General features: G+C 40.4%; 3 protein-coding genes across 3 annotated transcripts in view; 2 read left to right on the top strand and 1 right to left on the bottom strand.

The window, feature by feature from the left end:
- The first annotated feature begins 2,041 nt into the window (after positions 1-2,041).
- foxf1 (forkhead box F1) lies at positions 2,042-4,379 on the top strand. Its single transcript, XM_037690485.1, has 2 exons — positions 2,042-3,023; positions 3,872-4,379. Exons 1-2 carry the CDS (start codon positions 2,048-2,050, stop codon positions 4,033-4,035), a joined length of 1,140 nt encoding a protein of 379 aa, XP_037546413.1. The 5' UTR covers positions 2,042-2,047; the 3' UTR covers positions 4,036-4,379.
- Positions 4,380-7,048: 2,669 nt separating this feature from the next.
- Positions 7,049-20,460, bottom strand: mthfsd (methenyltetrahydrofolate synthetase domain containing). Its single transcript, XM_037690475.1, has 8 exons — positions 20,321-20,460; positions 20,061-20,164; positions 16,832-16,945; positions 14,577-14,690; positions 14,391-14,481; positions 11,244-11,356; positions 10,977-11,102; positions 7,049-8,001 (listed from the first exon to the last, which is right to left on the bottom strand). Exons 1-8 carry the CDS (start codon positions 20,346-20,348, stop codon positions 7,324-7,326), a joined length of 1,368 nt encoding a protein of 455 aa, XP_037546403.1. The 5' UTR covers positions 20,349-20,460; the 3' UTR covers positions 7,049-7,323.
- Positions 20,461-21,794: 1,334 nt separating this feature from the next.
- The window catches only part of dbndd1 (dysbindin domain containing 1), a 22,322-nt gene continuing 21,139 nt past the window's right edge, over positions 21,795-22,977 (top strand). Inside the window, exon 1 of the mRNA XM_037697391.1 lies at positions 21,795-22,169. Within this exon, the coding sequence (XP_037553319.1) occupies positions 22,139-22,169 (31 nt within the window). The 5' untranslated portion in view covers positions 21,795-22,138. The remainder of the gene's footprint in view (positions 22,170-22,977) is intronic.

The raw sequence follows: 22,977 nt of genomic DNA, 5'->3' as shown, positions 1-22,977 counted from the left end.
ATATATATATATATGTAATAAATGAATATTCAATCTGTTACGCGAAAATGTTTTGGAACGCAGCAAGTTTTATGCTGAACAGAATCACGTGCAGGAGAAGTCATGGTCCTGTATGGAAGAAATAATATAACATGAGGACGTGAGGAGGCCGCGCGCGAGGGGGGGTGGGGGTGGGGGGTTGCCTTAATGGGATGAAGTCATCAGCGGTAATTAAACGCAGTGGGCAGAGAGGAGGACGGGAGCGCGCATGGCCCTGGTGCGCGCTGGGTGGTCTGTCTCCATCCGAAGAGGAAAACATACTTTCATTTATCCGTGACTTTAAATGTTTCCAACAGACAACAAGCAGCGCTGCTGCCACTCTTTGTCTTCTGGGGAGACAATCAAAGTTGAACTGTTTCCACTTTGACAAACCGCCTGAAACAATCAGTCCACGTTTAATCTGCACCATTTGATTAACTAAAGACAAAATCACAAATACATAAATGACACGTGGTATCTAAAAGTGAAGATGTTATTTGGCCCATGTAAAATAATAAAGGAGCTTTGCGCACAAGGAAAAAATAAATCCCCAACCTTGATGGAGAGGTCACTGTTTAACCATTTTATTTTTAGATAGAATACACAAAAAAAGTGCAGAAATCTAAAACAATCTGAACGGAATAACTGAAGCTTAACATTTGAAGGAAAAAATAAAAAAGTGTCTGCAGTTCAGATCTCCAGGGAACAATAAGCAACAGTTTGAGGACTGATCGCCTGCACAAGCTAAAACATGAACTCCTCTGAAAGTCGACTTATTGTGTCACAAATAAACTAAACGCCTCCAGGTGTTCGATCCTCTGACCATCACCTTAAATCCACCTTACCTCCTGTCCTGCAAGAGCCGAGCTCGAGTCCAGGTCCGGGGTCTGTGCGCGCACCGCTCGTCTGAGCCTCCACATCTCTCCTGCTGCGTCCCTGCCTAAATATTATGACTGCGTTATGCAAACATTCATTTTGAAACAAAAAAAAAAAAGGAGAATTAAAGTCCCAGCACGGACAGAGGAGGCTGTGAACAGACCGGCACGCTGCGTCCGTTTGGGTATTAACTGATCCAACGAGGCTTTTTGCGTCTTTTTTTTTTTCTTCTTCTTCTTCTTTTATTTAAAGAAGGGAAAATGTTTACATTGTGCTGTATAAACATCCTGCCCATGTTCCTGCGTGTCTTACAGAAATCAAGAGGCTGGTTGTGAATGTGAGGGGCACACTCTCTAGTAAATAACTTTTTGTAAAAGCTCGAAATGATTTGGTATAAAATGTGACGGGTTGAGAGATGCGTCCTGCAGCCGGGACTGGAGGGACTGGTCTGGGCTGCGGGGTCACACATGGATTTACCTCAACGTTCAGTATTCACAGCAAGAATAATAAAAACCTTAAAACATGGCGCTGAAGATGCGGTCAGAGTAAAGCTTGCACGCGCCATTTGATTCAATTTATTATCTACTGCGTATAATAATAGATTCTCATAAAAGTGTGGGATAGATTCCATATTTCCGTGTTTTTAAACAAATGAAAGCGTTTCACTGAAAGAGAGAGAGAGAGAGAGAGAGAGAGAGAGAGGGGAGGGAAAGGAAAAAAAAAAAAGAAAAGTGAGCGCACGCAGATGTGCATGCGCTCAGCCCACCGCTGGAGTAGGAGGGACCTGGGCGGGTCCCAACATCAGGATGACAAGACCTCCAGCTTCCAATGCGCCGATGGCAACAGATAAGTCAAAAGTGAGCTCCTCGGACCCACCACACCAAGTGAAGCGGCTCCTGTTCTGCTCCTCGGCTCCTCCGGACGTTGCGCACGAGACTGAACCAGAATCCAACAAGTTTTAAGACCGACGCGCTTTCTATTAATTTATTTTTATTTTTCCCTTGGGTCGTTTTTTTATTTATTTATTTTATTTTTTTTGTAACTTTCTCCTCCTGTCTTTATGCTGGCGGCGTACTAGCAGTTTGTGAAGTTTTCCAAAGGTGGAGAGCTGATTTTCAGTTTGCCACTTCCGTGCGTGAGCCGAGTGAAGCTAATGACGGCAGAGGTCCAGCAGCCCCCCGCGCAGACCCCTGCTCAGAGCAGCCCCATGTCTGCTCCGGAGAAGCCGCACGGACAGACGGTGGTGATGGAAACCGCGTCCTCCACGACGAAAACCAAAAAGAGCAACGCGGGGATCCGGCGGCCGGAGAAGCCCCCCTACTCATACATCGCCTTGATCGTCATGGCGATCCAGAGCTCTCCGACCAAGCGCCTGACGCTGAGCGAAATCTACCAGTTCCTGCAGAGCCGCTTCCCGTTCTTCAGGGGCTCTTATCAGGGATGGAAGAACTCGGTGCGTCACAACTTGTCCCTGAACGAGTGCTTCATCAAGCTGCCCAAGGGCCTGGGCCGGCCTGGGAAGGGCCACTACTGGACTATCGACCCGGCCAGTGAGTTCATGTTCGAGGAGGGCTCCTTCAGGAGGAGGCCCCGCGGCTTCAGGCGCAAGTGCCAAGCGCTCAAGCCCATGTACAGCATGATGAACGGCCTGGGCTTCAACCACATCCCCGACTCCTACAACTTCCAGGGGGGCGGCGGGGGTCTGTCCTGCCCGCCCAACAGCTTGGCTCTGGACAGTGGGATCGGAATGATGAACGGACACCTGGGGGGGAACATGGACGGGATGTCTCTGCCCGGTCACTCCATGTCCCACTTGTCTGCAAACGGTGGACATTCGTACATGGGGAGCTGCGCGGGATCCACTGGGAGCGAATACCCCCACCACGACAACTCCGCCTCGCCTCTGCTCACCAGCGGGGGGGTCATGGAGCCTCACCCGGTCTACTCGAGCTCAGCCTCGGCCTGGGCTCCGGCCCCCTCGGCCTCCCTGAACAACGGGGCCTCATACATCAAACAGCAGCCGCTGTCTCCGTGTAACCCCGGAGCCAACAGCCTGCAGCCCAGTCTGCCCACACACTCACTGGACCAGTCGTACCTGCACCAGAACGGCCACAGCACAGATCTACAAGGTGAGCCTGCTGTTAGGAAAATATTTCATCTCGTTAAAATAAAGTATCAAAATCGTGCCACGAGAGGAATAATTCTAAACAGAAACAACAAATGTTTTTTTTGTAGACGCAAATCTGAAGTGAATCCAGTTTTGGTCCAAATAAGGGCCTAATGGAAACCCTTAGTAACAATGATATGAATTAAATACAGGCCTGGTAATAAAAGCTTTATCTGCTTCTTTACAACGGAAAAGCTTAAACTGACGTCACTGAGGGAAATGACAAGAACTGAGAGCGCGTTTTTTTTTGTTTTCTCCCAGGAATCACTTTTATCTCTTTTGCTCCGGATTCAACATCAAATCCAACACATTCAGACTGAGTCAAACGTTCCTGAAGTGGTTTTTAAAAGGAGACAGGGACAGCTCAGAGTCCTTTATCCTGGGGGAGGATGGGGGAGCGCGCGGTTTAGGGTCCAGCCTGCATGGCCCCGGAGCCCCCGGTCCTCAGGGACTGGCGTGCAAGTGGGCCGGAGTCAATTCCCCCCCCCCCCCCCCGGTTTAACTTGATCGCGCTAAACAGGCCTGAGGTCTGGAAATCAAGATCAATCTGTGAATGAAATGTATTAAAATGTATCTTTAAAATGGCAGGTTTTAAAATAAAAAGTAAAAAACAGTTTAATAATAGTTAAATTCAAGACTTTATTAGACAATTTGCTTCAAACATGCACTTTTTCAAATTACTTGAACTTTTAAACTCTAACCTGTTTAACAAATGTGAAACATATCGTCACTCCCAAGTTGATTTTTGAATAAATATTTGACTGTTTCAAATTGATTGCGTGTTCATGTCTGCCCTCTGCTCACGCGCAGGTATCCCTCGGTACCACTCCCAGTCTCCCAGCATGTGTGACCGGAAGGAGTTCGTGTTCTCATTTAACGCCATGACGTCCTCCGCCATGCACTCCCCGGGCAACGGCGCCTACTACCACCACCAGCAGGTCTCCTACCAGGACATCAAGCCCTGCGTCATGTGATCATGTGACCCGCACACCTGCCCAGGTGTCAATAAGGACCCGAGCCGAGCCGAGCCGGGCCGCGGGACCAAATGATGAGAATCAACTGTGGACAGCCCGGCCCGGGGCGCACTGCTCCAGAACTCGGACCTCTTCCGTGTGTTTTACGCACGGCGCCAAGAAACAGACCTGATATTAATAATATATATTAATTAAAAAAAAAAACTTTTTAAAGTTTCATGGAGCAGAAAAAAACCAAGAAAATGAGCGGACTGGAAACCCAGCAGCTGTTTGGTACTTTAGTCCTGCAGAGCAGATGACTTCCGTCACATTTTCCTTTTATGTTTATTCATCCTCTAAAATACGCGCACTCCCATTTCGTCCATTACCTTTTCCATTTTCTTTGTTGTTGATAATTTAGACTAAAGTTTTGTTTTTGGACTATAAATCAAAGCGAAATATACTTCTGAGCATTATTTAGGCCAATATACTGTGTACAGAAAATAAGGCACTTTTTAAACTATAAACGCAAGTGTTGTTTTATTTATTCCGCGGGACTATATTTTCATTTCAGGCAAATTGGCCAAGAAGTTACATAATCTGTTGTGCTTTATTGGCAATATTTGTCAGAATTCTTATTTGTGTTTTTAAAAAAAAAATGAAATGATAAATTGTAAGCACTGTTGTTTGTATCAAGACTTTTATTTCTGTATATATATATATATATATATATATATATATATATATATATATATATATATACACACATGCATAAATGTGTGTTGTACACACACAAGGTCAGTAAATCTCAAAAATAGATGTGAATTTTAAAGATACTGCAAATATAAAATAAATGACCAAGCAACACAAAGTAATATTTGAAGGAAATTGCTTAACAATAATTACAGTAATTATCAACATTGTACTTTGTTTATAATTTAGTTTGACTGGGTCAAATAATTTGATAATTTAACCAATCAGAACCTTTAAGTATATTAAAAAAAATGCCTGATAATATGGTTTTATTTAAAAAAAATTTACAACTGATTTCAAATTATTTTTTTTTAAAGTGGGCAAGGATGGAAAATTTAAAATTCAAAGTTTAGCATTGCCAAGTGTGAATGGATGCCAAATAAATCAGAATCAGGTTTTACTTATAAGCTGAAATCACGTTTACTAAAATATATATTTCTACTAAATACCTAGAAGAAAATGTAACACCGGTTCAAATTTCAACTACATTTGTTTTCAGGATGCATAAACATTAGAGAATGTACAAAAATTAAATAGGGAAAATAAGAGAAGGATGTTTGTATTTCCCCCTTTAAAACACTTCATTTTGTACAGCAATTATAAGATTAAAAATATAAATTTAATTAATAGATATGTGAAGTCCTTATGTTTTATTCAAATAAGCCCCCAAAAAACACAAATCCACCCCCCAGTCAACTGTCACAATATGTCTATATTTTTGTCATTTTCTAAAATGTGTTAACTGAATTTAATAAGGTTCAGTAGGACTTTCAAAACACTTTGTCTAAGAGTCTGCGGTGCTAAAACTTTAAAACAGGTGGTCTCTAAAAATGGCTGCAAATGAAGTCGTGCACGCCTCTGACAGCGTCCTGCTCCTGTTATTTTGCTCCGTTTGACACGAACTGCGCTTCGACCTCGCTCGTGACCACCGACTGAACCCCAGTAAAATGCCACGGATCACAGGGTGAACAGGCTCGGCAGCAGCACATTAACCAGCTGATGACATCTGCTGAGGTTCAGGAGAAAGATGGAACAGCACAGCTGCTCCCAGGCCAGGCCTGGAGGACAGCTCCATAAAAAGCCCGAGCTCTGCACCGTGCACGTACTGAGCTGCTGTCAGTGGGAACAAACAACCCCAGAAACAATCGCTTTCACAACTGACACGGCAGCCATCGTTTGCAGGCAAAGTCTGTGCAGAAACACGAGGAAAAATATTAAAGGTGCACTTATGATTTATTTCTGTCAATAAGCTTCAGATCAACTCGTCTGACTCAGACCGGCCCATTTTGAAGAGCAACATTCAAACAGATGCCTCCATAGAGCGTCAGAACACATTAATTTCAGTTCAAATTAGGTTTAGCTTAGTAAATTAAAAGTTCACGTCATGTGAAAATTGTCAAAATGAGTCCAAAGATGTTCATTTCTAACCTCAAAGATTGATTAATGGACTTTTAGTGGATTGTTGTTTCATTTTCAATCAGCATATTTCATAATACTTCCTATAATTAAGAAAATATTTTACGGTTAATCTAAATAAAAAGTGTGGTGCTGTTTGTTTTTTCATAAAAAAAAATAAGACACAAAGACCAAATGGATGAAATCTTTATCAGCCGAACCAGACAAGATGCAATCAGTAAGTCATCGTCACAAACAAAAATACAAATATCACTGATTAAACTGTGACACATATTCATTTTCTAAAATACTGAGAAAGAAATACATATAAAAACTCAAGGCCATAAGAAACTGGCCTAAATCTTCATGATTAAAAACAGTAATAAAAATGTTTTAAAAAATCCAAATGTTTTTAATGTAAAGAATTAATTTGTACATTGAATACTAGGAAAAATCTGTCTAAATAACTCATTTAATTTCTAATTTCTAAAACACAAAATAATTTAATTAATAGCGCTCCCCCCTTATTTCCTTCATTTTGATGGAAAAGGTTGAACAAACTGAATTTCAGATTTATTTCTATGGAGTTCTGTGAAAAATTGCAAGAGTGAAAAAATATGCACGAGCAAAACAACTCAAACAAAACACAAAGTCAATATTTCTACATAAATTCATAAATTCTGCACACGCCGTGCAACTGACCAGATGGTGGTGCCATTTGCAACAATTATTCTTCAACTACACTTTTAATTCATCGTGGGGAAAAAACCCAACGTTTAGCAAAAGGTGATGCGAAGGCGACCAAACGAAGAACAATAAAACATTATTGATTAGGAAGAAAAGCAAACTGCAAGAAAAAGGTTCGTTGAGACGCATGAACCGGGTGTAAACAGGAAAAAGAAAAAAAAAAAGTACAATTTGTGTTTCAAGTGTCAAGTTTTATACAAAAACGTCTGGAAAAGTTTCAAACTGCAGTTTCCTTCATAAAATAAAAAATCACTATCGCTTTCTCTAAATACTTCAAAAGACCATTGGGTTCATGGCACTGTAATAATTTTTTTTTTAATAAAATCAAAGAAAACATGCAAGCTTATTACATCTAAAGATATTAAAGTTATATCAAACTAGGAAAACTAACTTTTCGACCTGTTGCTGCTGGTTTTAATGTTCGGTCTCCTTAGGGACATCACTTTGTGGCATTTTTGACTTCTGACCTGTGGACGGTCTTTGTCTCTGTCCTGGCCTTCTTTGTCCCCGCTGGCTCTTGGCCAGCTCTGCCTGCAGACTCTGACCATTCAGACAAAGACCCTGCAGAGCCTCCAGGGCCTGGTCTGCCACCTGGGGGTCAGTGTAATCCAGGAAGGCCCTGTGCTGAGCCCCCTGCCAGGTGAGCCTCAGCGGAGCGGCTTTCCTCTCTCGGAGGGCGGCTTTCAGCTCACTGACCCGCAGCCCAGTGGGGATTCCTCCCAGGTAAACGGTGGTCACAGACTGAGGGAGCCTCCTCCGAGTCACCTCTTCACCCCCACCTTCTTCTGATCCCTGCTCCTTCACCGCCCGTCTGCCACTTCCTCTGCTTTCTTTCCTCCCTGGTTGCTGTCTGGCTCTCTGTCCGGCCTCAGTTTCTGTATTGTGACTGGGCTCCTGGCTGGGTTCTCCCTCTGCATCCTGCTGCGTGTTCCGCCTTGGCCTCTGTCTGGGTTGGCGTTTCGGTTTATCGTCTTGCAGAGCGGGCTCCGCTGCAGGCGGCGTTGCCCCCAGTGTCACATCCTTTCCAGCCTGTTCTTCCAGAGCACGCAGCTTCTTCAGGATGGGAATCTTTTTCAGCTTTTCTGCGTCCAGCTGAAGACAAATGAATCTGCATGAGTCCACACCGCTCACAGCTAATAACTACCTTTACAGCAGCAGGATATTTCACTTCCCACAATGTTAAAAATAACACCGGCTTTCTTGATTTGTTGGGTCTTAAAGTGTCCTGGCAGCCTTTGATGCTGGCCAGTCATGTAAAGGATATACGGGCCTATTGTTTTAACGCTGGCCCGTTTGACCCGTCGCTCCCCTGCCCCTGCAGAGCCAAGGTGGCTGGGCAGAACAGCCTTTGATGATCAGACTTGGCCTTCCTGTCTGTGAGGTCACAGAGCTTTGTTTACTTACGTGTGTGTCTCAAGGAACCCAGAGGTTCTACACAATACGTCCACATGATAAGAATAATTTGCCCATCATGTCTAAATACAGACGTTATTACGATAGAATAAAAACATGTGATGTCTCCCAGTCAGAGTCAATAAATCAGTAGTTTAAGGTCCAGGTAATATTTTAGACTTAATGTCATTTTTAATATTTTACAATATGGTATATGTTCTGTATAGTATGTTATATATAAATGCTAAATGATTCATTTACAGGCCATGTGTGCATATGTACACGTTTATGCATGTATGTAGACATGCCATACACATGTATATACTTTAGAAAAAAGAATCACGTTAATTCATCTTTTCCTGGTAAGTGTTTATAAAATATACACAATATGATGGCTAATCGTGGACAAGACAGAGATGCTATGAAGGCATTGATTTAATGAGCTTATATTTCTTACTTAACCATTTCACACATAACATTGAGCTAACGCTAATATAAATAGCATGAAAGTTTATTATTTATTTGTAGTATTCTTCATTATTATTTTTTGCTCTTTTTGTGTTTTTGTTCCACCAGTGTTAAAAAATAAATAGAACACTTGTTTTTAAAAATACATTATTGATAGGAACACTCATAAAAATCACATTTTGCAAGATATTCATTGTATGCCCTTTTAAAGCCAGACTGCTGCTGCTGATGGAAAAAAAAAAAAAGTTGGAGTGAGTTGGAGAAAGTCCACTAGGGGGCAGTGTTGGTCCAAAGAGATGCTAAAAAATTAGTTGTGTGAAAGAAGTCAGAAAGAAGTTTTATCTTTAATTTAAAAAAACACCAGAAACTTTTCAGGACAGATTTTTTTTTAATACAAGGCGAGAAAAAAAACTAATCGATCTTGTGCAATAAAAAAAAAAAAAAACAATAGAGAGTTTGAGATAAAGTTTTAAGATAAACTTGAACGTTTTATAATAACATTAACACAATGTTTATTCAAAAGGGCACCACTTTACAATAAGGCTCCCCTTATAGAAGGCTAATAAATAGTTTATAAATACGTTAAGTCATCTATAAACAATTTATGAATTATTAATAATTGCTTATTATGCTCACCTATAGATTTCGTCTAGATTTGTTGTATTGAACATTTCAGACTAAGTTACTACCTTGTAAACCTATTTTTTAGGATATATTAGTTGTAGGTACTTATAATGCAGTGATAAAGCACAATATTAAACAATATTATATGCTAAAGAAATATGTTTACAAATGCTTATTGTGCTTACAAGGTGGTAACTTAGTCTGAAATGTTTAATATAACAACTCTAGATGAAATATATAGGTGAACAGATTTGACTCACTGTTTGACAAGAAATTGGTCAGTTTTGTTTCTCTGTCACCCTTAATTAATGCATAATAAGCAGTTATTAATGATTTATTAAGCGTTTATAGAGGAAATAACATATCTCTAACCATTTACTAGACATCTATAAGGGGAGTCTTATTGTAAAGTGGTACCTTTAAATGGCTGTTAACCAATAAAACAGGATGTGTTTAATAATGTACTTATCGGAGGCTTATGATGCCTAAAATATACTGGTAGTTTAAAAAAACTAGTTTGCCAATAGGCTGAACTGTGACGAATGCTTAAAAGGAAAGTTATACTAGTAAAACTATTACTAACAGCGTTGCAGTAGCTTTGTTTATCTTGTGATTTTCTTTGTATTCTCTCGAGAAATTCATTATATCTCTGTTTTTTTTTAATTAAATCTGAACATTTTTTCAACCATATAGGATCTGATGCTGTGTGGGTGATTTCTGCTGAAGCATCCAGCATTTCTGTTATGGTGAGTAACCATGTGAACAAAGTTTTATTTACATGCAGCAGCAGCTGATTGAGGTTTCAAAAGCCAATCAATGTGCTGAATGAGACCTATAAGTCCAAGATGAGATGACAAGGAGCTGCCAGGGATGTAGGTTTGGAGCAAACAAGTACGAGAAGGATTAAATTTAAATCATTTTTCTCCTCAAATGTCATAGGAAATCATTAATGATCCATTGTTAGGCTGATAGTCCTTCTTGAGCATGTGAGCAGCTGGTTTTGGTTGTCAGCAGCAAAACTGGTTGATCCACTCTGAGAAGGTGCTATTTAAGAGACTGAGCTGAAAACAGCACCTCAGACTGAGGACGTCTCTTGGATGAGAGACGAAACGTTTCTACATTTTTTTTTTGTTGTTTTGCTTTGTTTTGTTTTTTGAATGTCCAGAGGACCAGATTTAACTTTTTTAGACACACAATATGGTATTTTGTTTTGTTTGTTTTAAAAAAATGGATGCAGTTAGAGAAGACGTGGAGTTAGATGGTATGAGGATGAGTGAGATGGAGGAGGACTCGCCGTGGCGACCTCTGAAGAGGGAAAAGCCGAAAAGAAGAATAAAAGGTTTGTTTGTTTCTAAACATGAGATAAACCACTGTGAAATATTAAAATTAATATTAAATCAGTTAATTTACTGCTTGATAATGATTAGGAAGAGTTGCGTGCTGCAAATCAAATTCCCTCGATTACCCATCAGACTTTGATCATTTTTATAAAAGTTATAAAAAAAAAATTTTTGGCAACTTAAATCAACTTTACAAACAATCACAGCAGCATAACAAATACTAGTCGAGTCTTTTACATGTACCTTGTTCCAGATGATTCCCTGTGGTTTAGGCAACTGGCAGTTCGTTTTAATGACCCTGCTGGGTGTAAGGATGTAGTCAACAGTCAGGTCATGACTCCCCATGAGCTCATCTGGAATATCTACCACCTTAAACACAAAACCATCATTTTCAACTTTGGAAATAAGAATGTGTGACATCGGAGCAAGTTTGAACAAATGGCGAGTTAAAATGTTATGGTCCTTGAAACATCTGAGCTTTTTCTGCCTGTTTTAAGTACAAAGATTCACCTGGCAGTCGTGGACGACAGTAACGACCACAGTGGATTCATTCACAGATCCCATTGAGGCCATCATCGCCCACTCCAGATCAGCAAAACCCTCTCCTTTTCCAATCCGACACCCTGCAGAAGACAGGCACCACAAGATCATTACTAAAACAAGGGGTTCGCTGATGTCCCCATTTCTTGGGGGGCGTTGAATATTGAATGTTAGCAGGTTCCGAGGAGAGTTTCTCTGGACTGGAACAGGGAATGAGAGTAAACATTAGTGGTGCAGAGTGATGGATCCTGGCGAGCAAAGGGAGAAATTTCATCCACGACTAGCTGCAATGACAGAGCCAGGGGGTGGCCAGTGGTGGCCTTGGCCACTACATATTACTTCTCGGCCACCCTACTGACCGACCACCGCAATCATTCGAGGAAACTATACTTTTAAACAATTTAAAAACTAGAAAGCATAGTTTCCTCAAATTACTGGGGTGGCCAGTTTGTGTGTGTTAGTCTCATTGAGTCACAAGGACTCATTTTCGAGAGAGACCTGTTTTAGACAGACAACATACACTACATTGCCAAAAGTATTTGCTCACCCATCCAAATGATCAGAATCAGGTGTCCCAGTCTCTTCCATGGCCACAGGTGTATAAAATGAAGCACCTAGGCATGCAGACTGTTTTTACAAACATTTGTGAAAGAATGGGTCGCTCTCGGGAGCTCAGTGAAATCCAGCGTGGAACTGATAGGATGGCACCTGTGCAACAAATCCAGTCGTGAAATTTCCTCACTCTTAAATATTCCACAGTCAACTGTCAGCTGTATTATAAGAAAATGGAAGTGTTGGGAATGACAGCAACTCAGCCAGAGTGGTAGGCCACGTAAACTGACGGAGCGGGGTCAGCGGATGCTGAAGCGCATAGTGCGAAGAGGTCGTTAACTTTCTGCAGAGTCTAACACTACAGACCTCCAAACTTCATGTGGCCTTCAGATTAGCTCAAGAACAGTGCACAGAGAGCTTCATGGAATGGGTTTTCATGGTTGAGCAGCTGCATCCAAGCCATACATCACCAAATGCAATGCAAAGCATCAGATGCAGTGGTGTAAAGCACGCCGCCACTGGACTCTAGAGCAGTGGAGGTGCGTTCTCTGGAGTGATGAATCACACTTCTCCATCTGGCAATCTGATGGACTAGTCTGGGTTTGGTGGTTGCCAGGTGAATGGTACTTGTCAGACTGCATTGTGCCAAGTGTAAAGTTTGGCGGAGGGGGAATTATGGTGTGGGGTTGTTTTTCAGGAGCTGGGCTTGGCCCCTTAGTTCCAGTGAAAAGAACTGACTGCTTCAGCATACGAAGACATTTTGGACAATTCCATGCTCCCAACGTTGTGGGAACAGTTTGGAGCTGGCCCATTCCTCTTCCAACATGACTGTGCACCAGTGCACAAAGCAGGTCCATGAAGACATGGATGGCAGAGTCTGGTGTGGATGAACTTGACTGGCCTGCACAGAGTCCTGACCTCAACCTGATAGAACACCTTTGGGATGAATTAGAGCGGAGACTATGAGCCAGCCCTTCTCGTCCAACATCAGTATGTGACCTCACAAATGCTCTTCTGGAAGAATGGTCAAAAATCCCCATAAACACACTCCTAAACCTTGTGGACAGCCTCCCCAGAAGAGTTGAAGCTGTTTTAGCTGCAAAGGGTGGACCAACGTCATATTGAACACTATGGATTAGGAATGGGATGTTACTTAAGCTCATATGAGTCAAAGCAGGTGAGCAAATACTTCTGGCAATATAGTGTATAAAGTACAGACAAAAATAAACAAAAAACAATTCAAATAAAAAGTGTTATAATAATCAAGGTGAAATACTAAAAACAAGAACAAGTATTTTTTAGATTTTTCTATAGACCTTCTCAAATGTTTAAAATCCCTTAAAGAGATCAAGGTGGACAGCTTCAGAGCTTCTTGCAAGGTGTTCCAGGTTACAGGAGCGGAGTAACAAAAGGAGGTGGTGGCCATTTTGGCTTTCAATGTGGAGACCTGATTTTCAATAGTGACTTTTCTTACACCTAGATGTACCCATACTGCAAAATGAAAGTTGACACGTAGCTTATTTTTGTAAACAAAAAACTGGTTTTGTAGATATCCAGCTCACAAGGTTTACATTTATACATATATGGCAGAGGCCATCTTGGATTTTGATGTGGCAACCCATGAACCTTTCTTACACCTAGATGCAGTTACACCACAAAAAGGAATTTGGTACATCACTTTTTATATATATATATATGTTATCCATCACAAGAAGGACAAACAGAATTTCCAATTCCCCTCTTCGCTCCATGATGGGAGACAAGAAGTTCCACTATTAGCACATCAAACATTTAAAATGAGCAACTTAAACTTTAAACAAACTCAATAAATAAAGTAGCACAATTAATTTACATAGTGAGGTCAGCTGCTGTAACTTTTTAAACGTTGAAAGAAATCAAACAGTGATAAGGGCATAAAAGTCTATTTTAAACAACCGTTTTAAAAATTGCCATGTAAAGTTGTACATTCAGTTCATGTTGGAATTGTATCCATCACAGTAAGAATAGACTCTTTATTTCTGCATGCTATCAGTTCATTAATAAGATCATTACAAATTGTAAATGACCAGGAAATGTGCATAAAAGGAAATGATAAAGCAGATGCTGTCCCTGTTTTTGTTTCTGCTCGTCACATCTCCCTGCAGTGTGTGTCTGGATGCCTCAGTGGGTTAAAAAACATGCTGGGATCCACACAAAATATTCCACAAGAGCTCTGTGAGAATTTTTTTTCTTCTTCCTGATCTCCTTTAATGTTTCAAAGCGTAATAAAGAAAGCCCACAGGAAACATTTCAATGCCTCCACAGAGTCTGTAGAACAGTTATTGGACAAACTTTCTGAACAATGTGACGTTTCAAAATCTGCGTAATGGAAGAAACAATATAATGTACTACTGAAATTTATGCTGGCTCTCAATAAATAAATATCTATACTGTCATAAATACAGTATTATGTTTTCATTTGTTCCTGAATCAAACGAGCGGCTTCGGATGGTGAACAAACTTGTGTAGCTCAAATCTGTTAATTATAAAAAACGTTGATTCGGTGATTTACGGGCACCAACAAACCTTTCTCGGACACGGCCACAGAGCCGACCACCACCAGGTCCACCTTCACCTTCGCATCCAGACCAACCGGCTCGCTGAAGTCTCTCACACCCTGCCGCAGATTCACAGCACAGAGATGTATTATCAACATGTGCTGGAGGTTTTTATTTTGTGTAAAATTATATTAATAACGTAAACGTGTACAACCTGAGAGGAGGAGCATATGCGCAGCTGTTCCTTGTTTGCCCCCTGGGGAGGAGTGATCTTATTGAAAAGGCCGGTGCGAAGACGAGGAGTTGGAACCAATAATGTTTTCTGTGCCTGCAAACATCATCCCAAAATCACAAAACGTAACAGTCCAGATACATAACACGACTGAAAGTTTAACATGATCAGATCTGCTGAGTGACTGTGAAACCAAAAATAATCACATTCAGATTCAACTGATGGAAAATAATGCTGTCGCTGAAATGACACTGAAGTGACTTAGAATATGTAAAGAAACCCGCAGTAAATTGTTTAAGTGCAGACCCTAAACAGTTACAAAACAAAATAAAAAAAAATAAATAAAGATAGAATCTCATATTGTTAGGGGTGAGTCACAGCTTCAATCATTTTCACAAGCGTACAAAACGTACTCTGTTTGGAGACGGAGCAGGGGGAAGACCTGCTCTGAGCATTTTGTCAACATTTGTTTTCACTTTGAAAAGTGTGCACGAGATGAGGTGGAGGTAGGGCAGCTGACTTGGGACCCGGAAGTCCCAGGTTTGACTCCCAGACATTCCCACATGCCGTGGTGTCTGAGCAAGACACCTTATCCCTAATTGCTCCCCAGTCTCCTACATAGTCGCCCACTGCTCCACCTGGGTGTATCCCAGGTGTGATGGGTTAAATGCAGAGAACTAATTTCGCCATTGTATGAGAACATACAATGATGACAACACATAACACTTTACACCAGTCTGTGACACCCCCCCCCCCCCACCCCAGCGTATGGTTTGTATGCTTGTGAAAACAATAAACTCTGAATTTATATATATATATTTATATATATATATACATATTTCATTTTTTTGTCAAAGTGCTTCCTGAGGTAGGAGTGCAGTTCACAACAAGGGTGATTTTTAGATCGTAAAACTAAAATAAGTTGTCCAGAATACAAATAATTATTATTAATTATTAATTGTTAATAATAAATAAGTAAATGAATAAATCTCAACAACCTGGCTCCATATTATATTACATATTTGATTGTTCCATATTTTCCTAACAGAGCACTTCGCTCTCAAGACTGCAGGTTTACTTGTGGTTCCTAGAGTTTCTAAAATCACAATGGGAGGCAGAGCTTTCTCTTGTGGAACCAACTTCCAGTTTCTGTCCGTGAGGCTGACACATTATCCAGTTTTAAAACTAGGCTTAAGATTTTCCTTTTTGATAAATCCTATAGTTAGGGTCGGCTTGGGTTTCCTCCAGCTATCCCTTAGTTATGCTGCTATAGGCTTAGACTGCTGGAGGACAAACTGACCACACCTTTTCACTCTGCTACTGTCTTTACTTACAACCTGTTTTGTATTTGTAATTATGTTTTCTATCCTTGACATGTGTTTTTGTCTTTCAGGTACACCTGCACCAACATCTGGACCTGCCATTCTGTGTTCATCTGTCTCTCCTTCCGGTTCTTTTCAAACCCAGTCGGTCAAAGCAGATGGCCGCCTGTCCTGAGCCTGGTTCTGCTGGAGGTTTCTTCCTTTAAAAAGGGAGTTTTTCCTTTCCACTGTTGCCACTGTGCTTGCTCAGGATGGGAGACTGCAACGAAGTGAAGATTCAACTTGTCTGCTGGATTCCTTAGAGAACTTTACTAATTGGCTTTTCTATGAATGTGAATGCTCCTGTAAAGTGCCCTGAGACAACTTTGTTGTGATTTGGAACTATATACATGAACTGAATTGAATTGAATTAAATAACTGTTCTGCTAGAGGTTTCTTCATCATGAAGGAGTTTTTCCTTTCCACTGCTGCATCTGTGCTCGCTCAGGACAGGAGACTGCGACAAAGTGATAACGCAAAGCAATCTGCTGGCTCCTTAGATAAATATTGTTATTAACTGATTTTTATATTTATGAATGTTTCTGTTCAGTGCCCTGAGACGACTACTGTTGTGAACTGGTGCTATAAAAATTAATTGAATTCAAATTGAATTGAATTGTTAAAGAACACCCCACCTATCAGGAAAAATGTTAAGGCCTAATGTCTTGTCTCTCTGAGCCCAATTAAACAAGAAATGTTACTTGTAGAGTAAAGGATAACTTTATAAAAACATTAATAGCTCATAAATAAATAGTTGTATGTATGGGTCAAAGGAAAAATGCCTGCCTTCTAAATGGACCATTGACTGCCCTGATTTCTAAACATGAGTCACTGAAAAACCTAAATCAGTCTGTTTTGAACCAAAGTCCCTGCTACCTGCAGCACTGCCAGGCGAGCCCCTTCCAGAGGTTTGTCAGGGTCCACCTTCACCTCGGCCGTATCAGAGAACACCTGCAGCTCCGTCACTTTGGAGCAGGCTCCAAAAGCGCCCTAATGAGAAAATATAGCATTTCATAGAGATCAGTTCTTCTTTTAAGTGAACTTACTTCCAGAGTGACAAAGCGGGCTTGCTGCTGGGGTCTGTCTGGGTTTATTTTGACAATCTGGCTGGATTTGAAGTCCTGCAGCTCTGCGAGCCTGCTGCACGCTCGACTTGCACTCTGGTTATTATTCAGACATGGGAGGAAACATGATAAATGCACAAACGTATGCAACCGTTAATCGTTCAAACATCAATTAAATGTTTTTATTCCATGCATCTAATGTTATAGTTTGTGATTTTTTTTCAACCCCCAATAAAGCTACTGGAAATCATGGCCACATGTTTTCGTTCAAAAACTACATTTGCAATAAATAATTTAAAAAGCAGCTTTCTAAAAAAAAACAACTATTGAGTTCTGGATCATCAGAGAGTTTTCAAAATGTCCTGGAGGTGAAAGAAAACTGACTCTCAATGATTTATTTTGAAATGTACATAGAAAGTTGATACAACCTGGAAAGAACCAGTTTTAATCAAAGGGTAAAAAAAAACATATATAGGAGTACTTTTAATTATAGCTAGAGGGTAATATAAAAATAAATAACTAGATGCAATACAGGCAGCACGGTGGCGCAACTGGTAGAGCTGCTGCCTCTCAGTGAGAAGGTCCCTGGTTCAAACCCCGGTCCAGGGGCCTTTCTGGGTGGAGTTTGCATGTTCTCTCCGTGCATGCGTGGGTTTTCTCCGGGTGCTCCGGTTTCCTCCCACAGACCAAAAACATGCATGTTAGGCTGATTGGTAACTCTAAATTGTCCCTAGGTGTGAGTGAGAGAGTGAATGATTGTTTGTCTCGTTTGTCTCTATGTGGCCCTGTGATGGACTTGCGACCCGTCCAGGGTGTACCCCGCCCCTCGCACAGTGATTGCTGGACATGGGCACCAGCGACCCCCGTGACCCAAAATGGAACAAACGGGTAAAGAAAATGGATGGATGGATGGATGGATAGATGCAATACAACTACTAGGTAAAAATAGGCAACCTTTAATGAACAGCATTATGTTGCTCATTCAAATCAATTCATCAATTCATAACAAATTGTAGTGTTTTTATCAAAACAAGCCAAAACACAGAACCAGTCCATCACTTGTGCAACAGCTTTCCATCAGAAACAGACAAAAACAATCATGTTTGTATAATGTTGCACATTTTTAAAGTCACTGAGGAGAAGCTTTGGCCAGTTCTTCATTGAAGTGATGCATTGTCCCTAATTTGGTCCATTTCTCTTCAGGCTTCAACATCAATCAATCAATCAAACCTTGACTTTGGGCCATGGATCACTTTTATGGTTCAATTTTTAAACTGTGTTTTTGTAGATTTGCTGCTGTGTTTTAGATGACGGTCCTGTTTTTATCCAAATGTACACTTAGCTTCAGATGGCAACAAATAACCCCACGTTTGACTCGGGAACACTTTGGATGGTCGACCCAATGACTCCAAGGTGCTGCAAAAGCCCACAGCTGAAATGATGCGTTTAATTCTTCCAGTTGAACAGCTTCACTTTTGTCTTGTTTTTACATCTGTCTGTTGTTCACATGCAGCTTTTAAACCATGCAATATTGTTGTCAGTGTAAACTTGCTTTCTGACATACCTTATAGCTCTTGAGGTTTTTTTGCAGTTTCTCTGAACATTAACAGAGTTATTAATGCTCTCTGATGATCAGATAATCAGGTGAATCTGATTATCAGCACCTGAACACACTCTTTAAAGTGCCTGTAATGAATATGAATGTACTTCTGTAAAGATAACATGACAAAAATTTAATTTCACGCCTCTGAGTTGAAGAGTTGTTGAAAACTCATATGCACACTAACAGGAAGTGATGCCAGAGGGGAACACCTGCATGTGAACAGATTGCTACAATGGCTAACAACACATGCAATAGCCAAAAATCTGTTTAATTATTTTGAGTCACTATCAGAGTGAGATGAAGATGAGCCAAGGTTCAAATTATGTTGTTTTAATAAACAAAGTGCAGAGAGTATAAAGAGTTCCCTTATGATGTCACTTCCTGTTTCACTAAAAGAAGTAAAAGAAAGTTTAAAAAAAAATAGCCAATTATGTGACAAAATTAGTCAAATCATGTGTACAGTATTATGACAAATTTCTTATTTTTTGTATTTCTAGGACAAGCATGTCACAGGACTTTAACTCCAATAGAGAAGCTAATATAGAAGTCATCACTCTTCTTTAACATCATTTTTTTAATATATAAATAACTGTACTGTGTGACACACACTGTTGTTCAATATAGGTTATATTTACCTTATTTTAAGAGCCAGTAAAAAAAAAAAAATACATTAGTTTTTATTGTCCCAATGTAAAACTTTATAAGAGAAAACAGGTGTTTTAATTTTACTGTGACAATAACTTCACTCATTAGAATCAATTCATTAAGCAAATTTAATCTAGTTTTTTGGGGCAGCACGGTGGCGCAGTTGGTAGAGCTGCCACCTCTCAGCGAGCAAGTGACCCCGGTTCAAAATCTGGTTTGGGGGGGGCCTTTCTGGGTGGAGTTTGCACATTCTCTCCATGCATGCAGGTTTTCTCCGGGTACTCTGGTTTCATCCCACAGTCCAAAAACACGCATGTTAGGCTGATTGGTAACTCTAAATTGTCTCTAAGTGTGTGTGTCTGAGAGAGAGAGAGAGAGAGAGAGAGAGAGAGAATGGTTGTTTGTCTCTGTGAGCCCCTGTGATGGACAGGAGACGTGTCCAAGGTGTCCCCCGCCTCCTGCACAGTGAACTGCTGGACATTATTAAAAATAAATTACTGGTGTGCCACAACAACCTGACATAGTTGGTGTTATTTTTCGTAGGATGTTACACACACACACACACACACATATATACATATATATATATACATATATATATATATATATATATATATATTATAGTATATGGGTCAACCTATATATGGCTTAAAAAAAAAACTCTACTGATAAAATTTGGTGAACATCTGATCCAATCTATTTTTAGTGTCTCTATAAATACACAGCTTTCCTGCATGCAGAGAAGTGCTGAGAACATCCGCAGTGTCTGAAAACACGTTTAAATGTGTTTAACCTTAAAGTTTGGGATCCTGTTGTGAACAGGCCTCGGGAAGTTGGCTAAATTCTTCTCTTCTATGTAGTCCCAAACTTTCTGACGAATGTCCCATTTGGACGCTCCTGGAGGAAGAAAGTGGAAAAAAAGACAGGTTTAAAGTTTGACATGAAGCCAAACACAAACTGTCACAAAGCAACATATTAGCGTACAGCGTTTAGCAGCGCGTGAACACGCTGCTTCTGAGCACAAAAAACTAAGCCCGCAAACATGTCTCCTACCTGCATTTATCTTAATCAAGCACTCCATGGTTTGTTTAGAGCGACACCTCGTTTCTATAAAACCTGACTGCGCTGTGAAATCTCCCACGTGAGCGCTAACACGCAGAAACAGCTGCTTGTCATGTTTTTCACCACTACGGCGCCTCAGAGGGACAAGTTTAAGAAAACGCGAAAGTAGCTTCGAACCTCCTGGTGTTAACAAGCAGCTGAAATGTTCCTTCTTTTCCTAATTCACGTGGTAATTTTATATTAAATCCTTTTATTATCACGGTTTTTTTACGTTTGCGAATCAGATTTTGCTAGCTTTTGCATCCTCTTTGACAATGGATTAACAAAATATGGTAAGCTGTCATAAAATGTAATTTCTCGTATTAAATATTATAGATGTCAATTTCATGTCAGTTTACTGAAGCTTTTCACAGATGGGTTAGTGCATTTAAAGGAGAAATTAAAAGTTCAAAACACACAATTTGCCTCCTCAAGGGAGAAATAAACTTCCAGTTTGTTACAAAAAGCCTGGAAAGCAACACAATAATGGAACAGGCTCCAAGTCCACATTAGTGCTTCATGTAAATGCACATGCACTGATTTATTGCATGCACATTTCTAATTCATTTTGTTGTTCTTGTTTTACAGTTATTAATGTCACCAATTTTTGTAAATGAAGAACACGTTGGTTTTTATCTTGCATTTTCCTCCCTAAGTTATACTGAGACATCATCTGCAGGTCTTGTTTATTTCATTTGGGCTGCAGCAGAACATTTTACTGCAAATATAAAGTGCCTTTTACATACCTTGTTTATAGTTCTGTTTATATTTTATACGCTTTATACACAAACTATAATGATGAATTATTCAAACTGCAGGTATCAAAGAGTTTTTTCATACTGCAGAACTAGATTTTTATAATATTTAGTGGATAGATGTGTTTCTGCTCTTCAGTGAGTTTTTTATTTATTTAAAATAATAAACCATTAGGCAGATCGAAGCATTAATTATTACAGTACTGTGTGATGCTTCTTCTTATGAAGGGATGTGCTCCTTCCAGCAGAGGGGGTGCTCTACCAGCATATTGCTCCTGGAGGAGAGCAACACCATTTCCTGCCTATCTGATGGAATGGGAATTACATTGTTCCACAGAATAAATAATTTAAAAAAAAGAGTTTTGTTAAAATGAATTTAAATGGCATGTCTTGTTATTATGTAGACACCCCACCTGAGTTGTGTATGGCTGGTATAAACTGACCCAGCTTGACAGTTTAAATCTGTGCATCCTCGCACACACACTGGGGTGCATAATCACCCCCCACACCTACACACAGCTTCCCCACTCCAACAGCCCCCCCTCCCTCCAGACACCCCATTCTGTCTTGCAGTCTGGGCAGGCTGCCATCTCTGCCCTCCCTTTCTCTCTCTTTTAGCTCTGGATCTGTGTGTGTGTTTTTGTTGCACGCACCAAGCCTCACAATGCTGCATGAACTGAGCCCAGTGGCTCAGAGATCCTCTGCGATGCTGCTGCTCCCAGACCTCCCAGTCTGCAGCCGAGCTCTCACACAGCTCTGATGGCAGAGCAGGACAGGTGGACTGAACTGGAGAAGGACAATCATCACCTGTTTGGGACATTTTGAACAACAGCAGACAAAAAAAAAAAAAAAAAGAAGGTGGAACAGAGAAGAGCTGATAGGTCTCTTGTCCACCCATCTCCACCCTCCTTTTACTCTTTCATGCACACTCATTTGCATCCACCCCCCTTTGCCTTTTATTTCCTCTCTATGTCCAATGCTGGTGTGAACAGCAGAGCACCCTCAGCTGAGCTGGATGGAGGCACAGGGAGGGGCGGGGAGCCCAGGTACGAGCCATTTTCTCTTCTTTCTTTTCTAATTCCACAGCTTTGAACACAACCATAGAGTGTCCTGTCATATAACAGAATACTTGTTTTGCCCTTTTCTTTATATTTATGATGGTTGTGATGAAGGACTTCTGGAAGGATGGTTATCTTTTGTTCTGGGAAGAGTTAATCAGTGATATATGTTAAGGTTAAATATAGCACCATAGGCAGATTTATCTCAGCTCACTGTAGGTCACCGGTGCAAAGACTGGACTGCTGAAATGCAAATTGTAGAACAATAGTTGGTCTTTTTGTATGAAAACCACCCAGGAAATCGTGACTGAACAATGCTTATTTGTACAACTGAATCGTTTTAAAAGTGACAATTGGACACATTTACCAATATGTAATGCAGGTTCAATGTTAATTATATCTCTGCTTTAAAAGGTACACTACTGAGCATCATCTTGTGCACTTCATGGTTCACTTCATGGTTTATTGGGATCAAAACCTGCTTCTATAGCTTCTAAACATTAAAATGTCATCAAAATACTAAAATGTCCTGCCCTACTTTGTTCCATGTGTCTATTCTGTGAGCAAATCTTTTTCATCTTGATGGTTCATGGGTCCACTATTCTGTCATGAACATGACATCGAATTAGGTTAAACATCATGATTATGATTCACCCTAAACTGGGTCACATAGTGTGACGGCTGGAAGTCACTTTCTGGGTTTTGATAAATGCTACATTAACTTTACTAATATATATATATATATATATATATATATATATATATGTATATATACATATATATATATATATATACA

The sequence above is a fragment of the Nematolebias whitei genome, chromosome 2 (assembly GCF_014905685.2).
Source record: "Nematolebias whitei isolate Nwh7 chromosome 2, NemWhi1, whole genome shotgun sequence".
Lineage (NCBI taxonomy): Eukaryota > Metazoa > Chordata > Actinopteri > Cyprinodontiformes > Rivulidae > Nematolebias > Nematolebias whitei.
The sequence above is the reverse complement of the archived record's forward strand: the minus strand, read 5'-3'. Positions and strand labels throughout refer to the sequence as shown.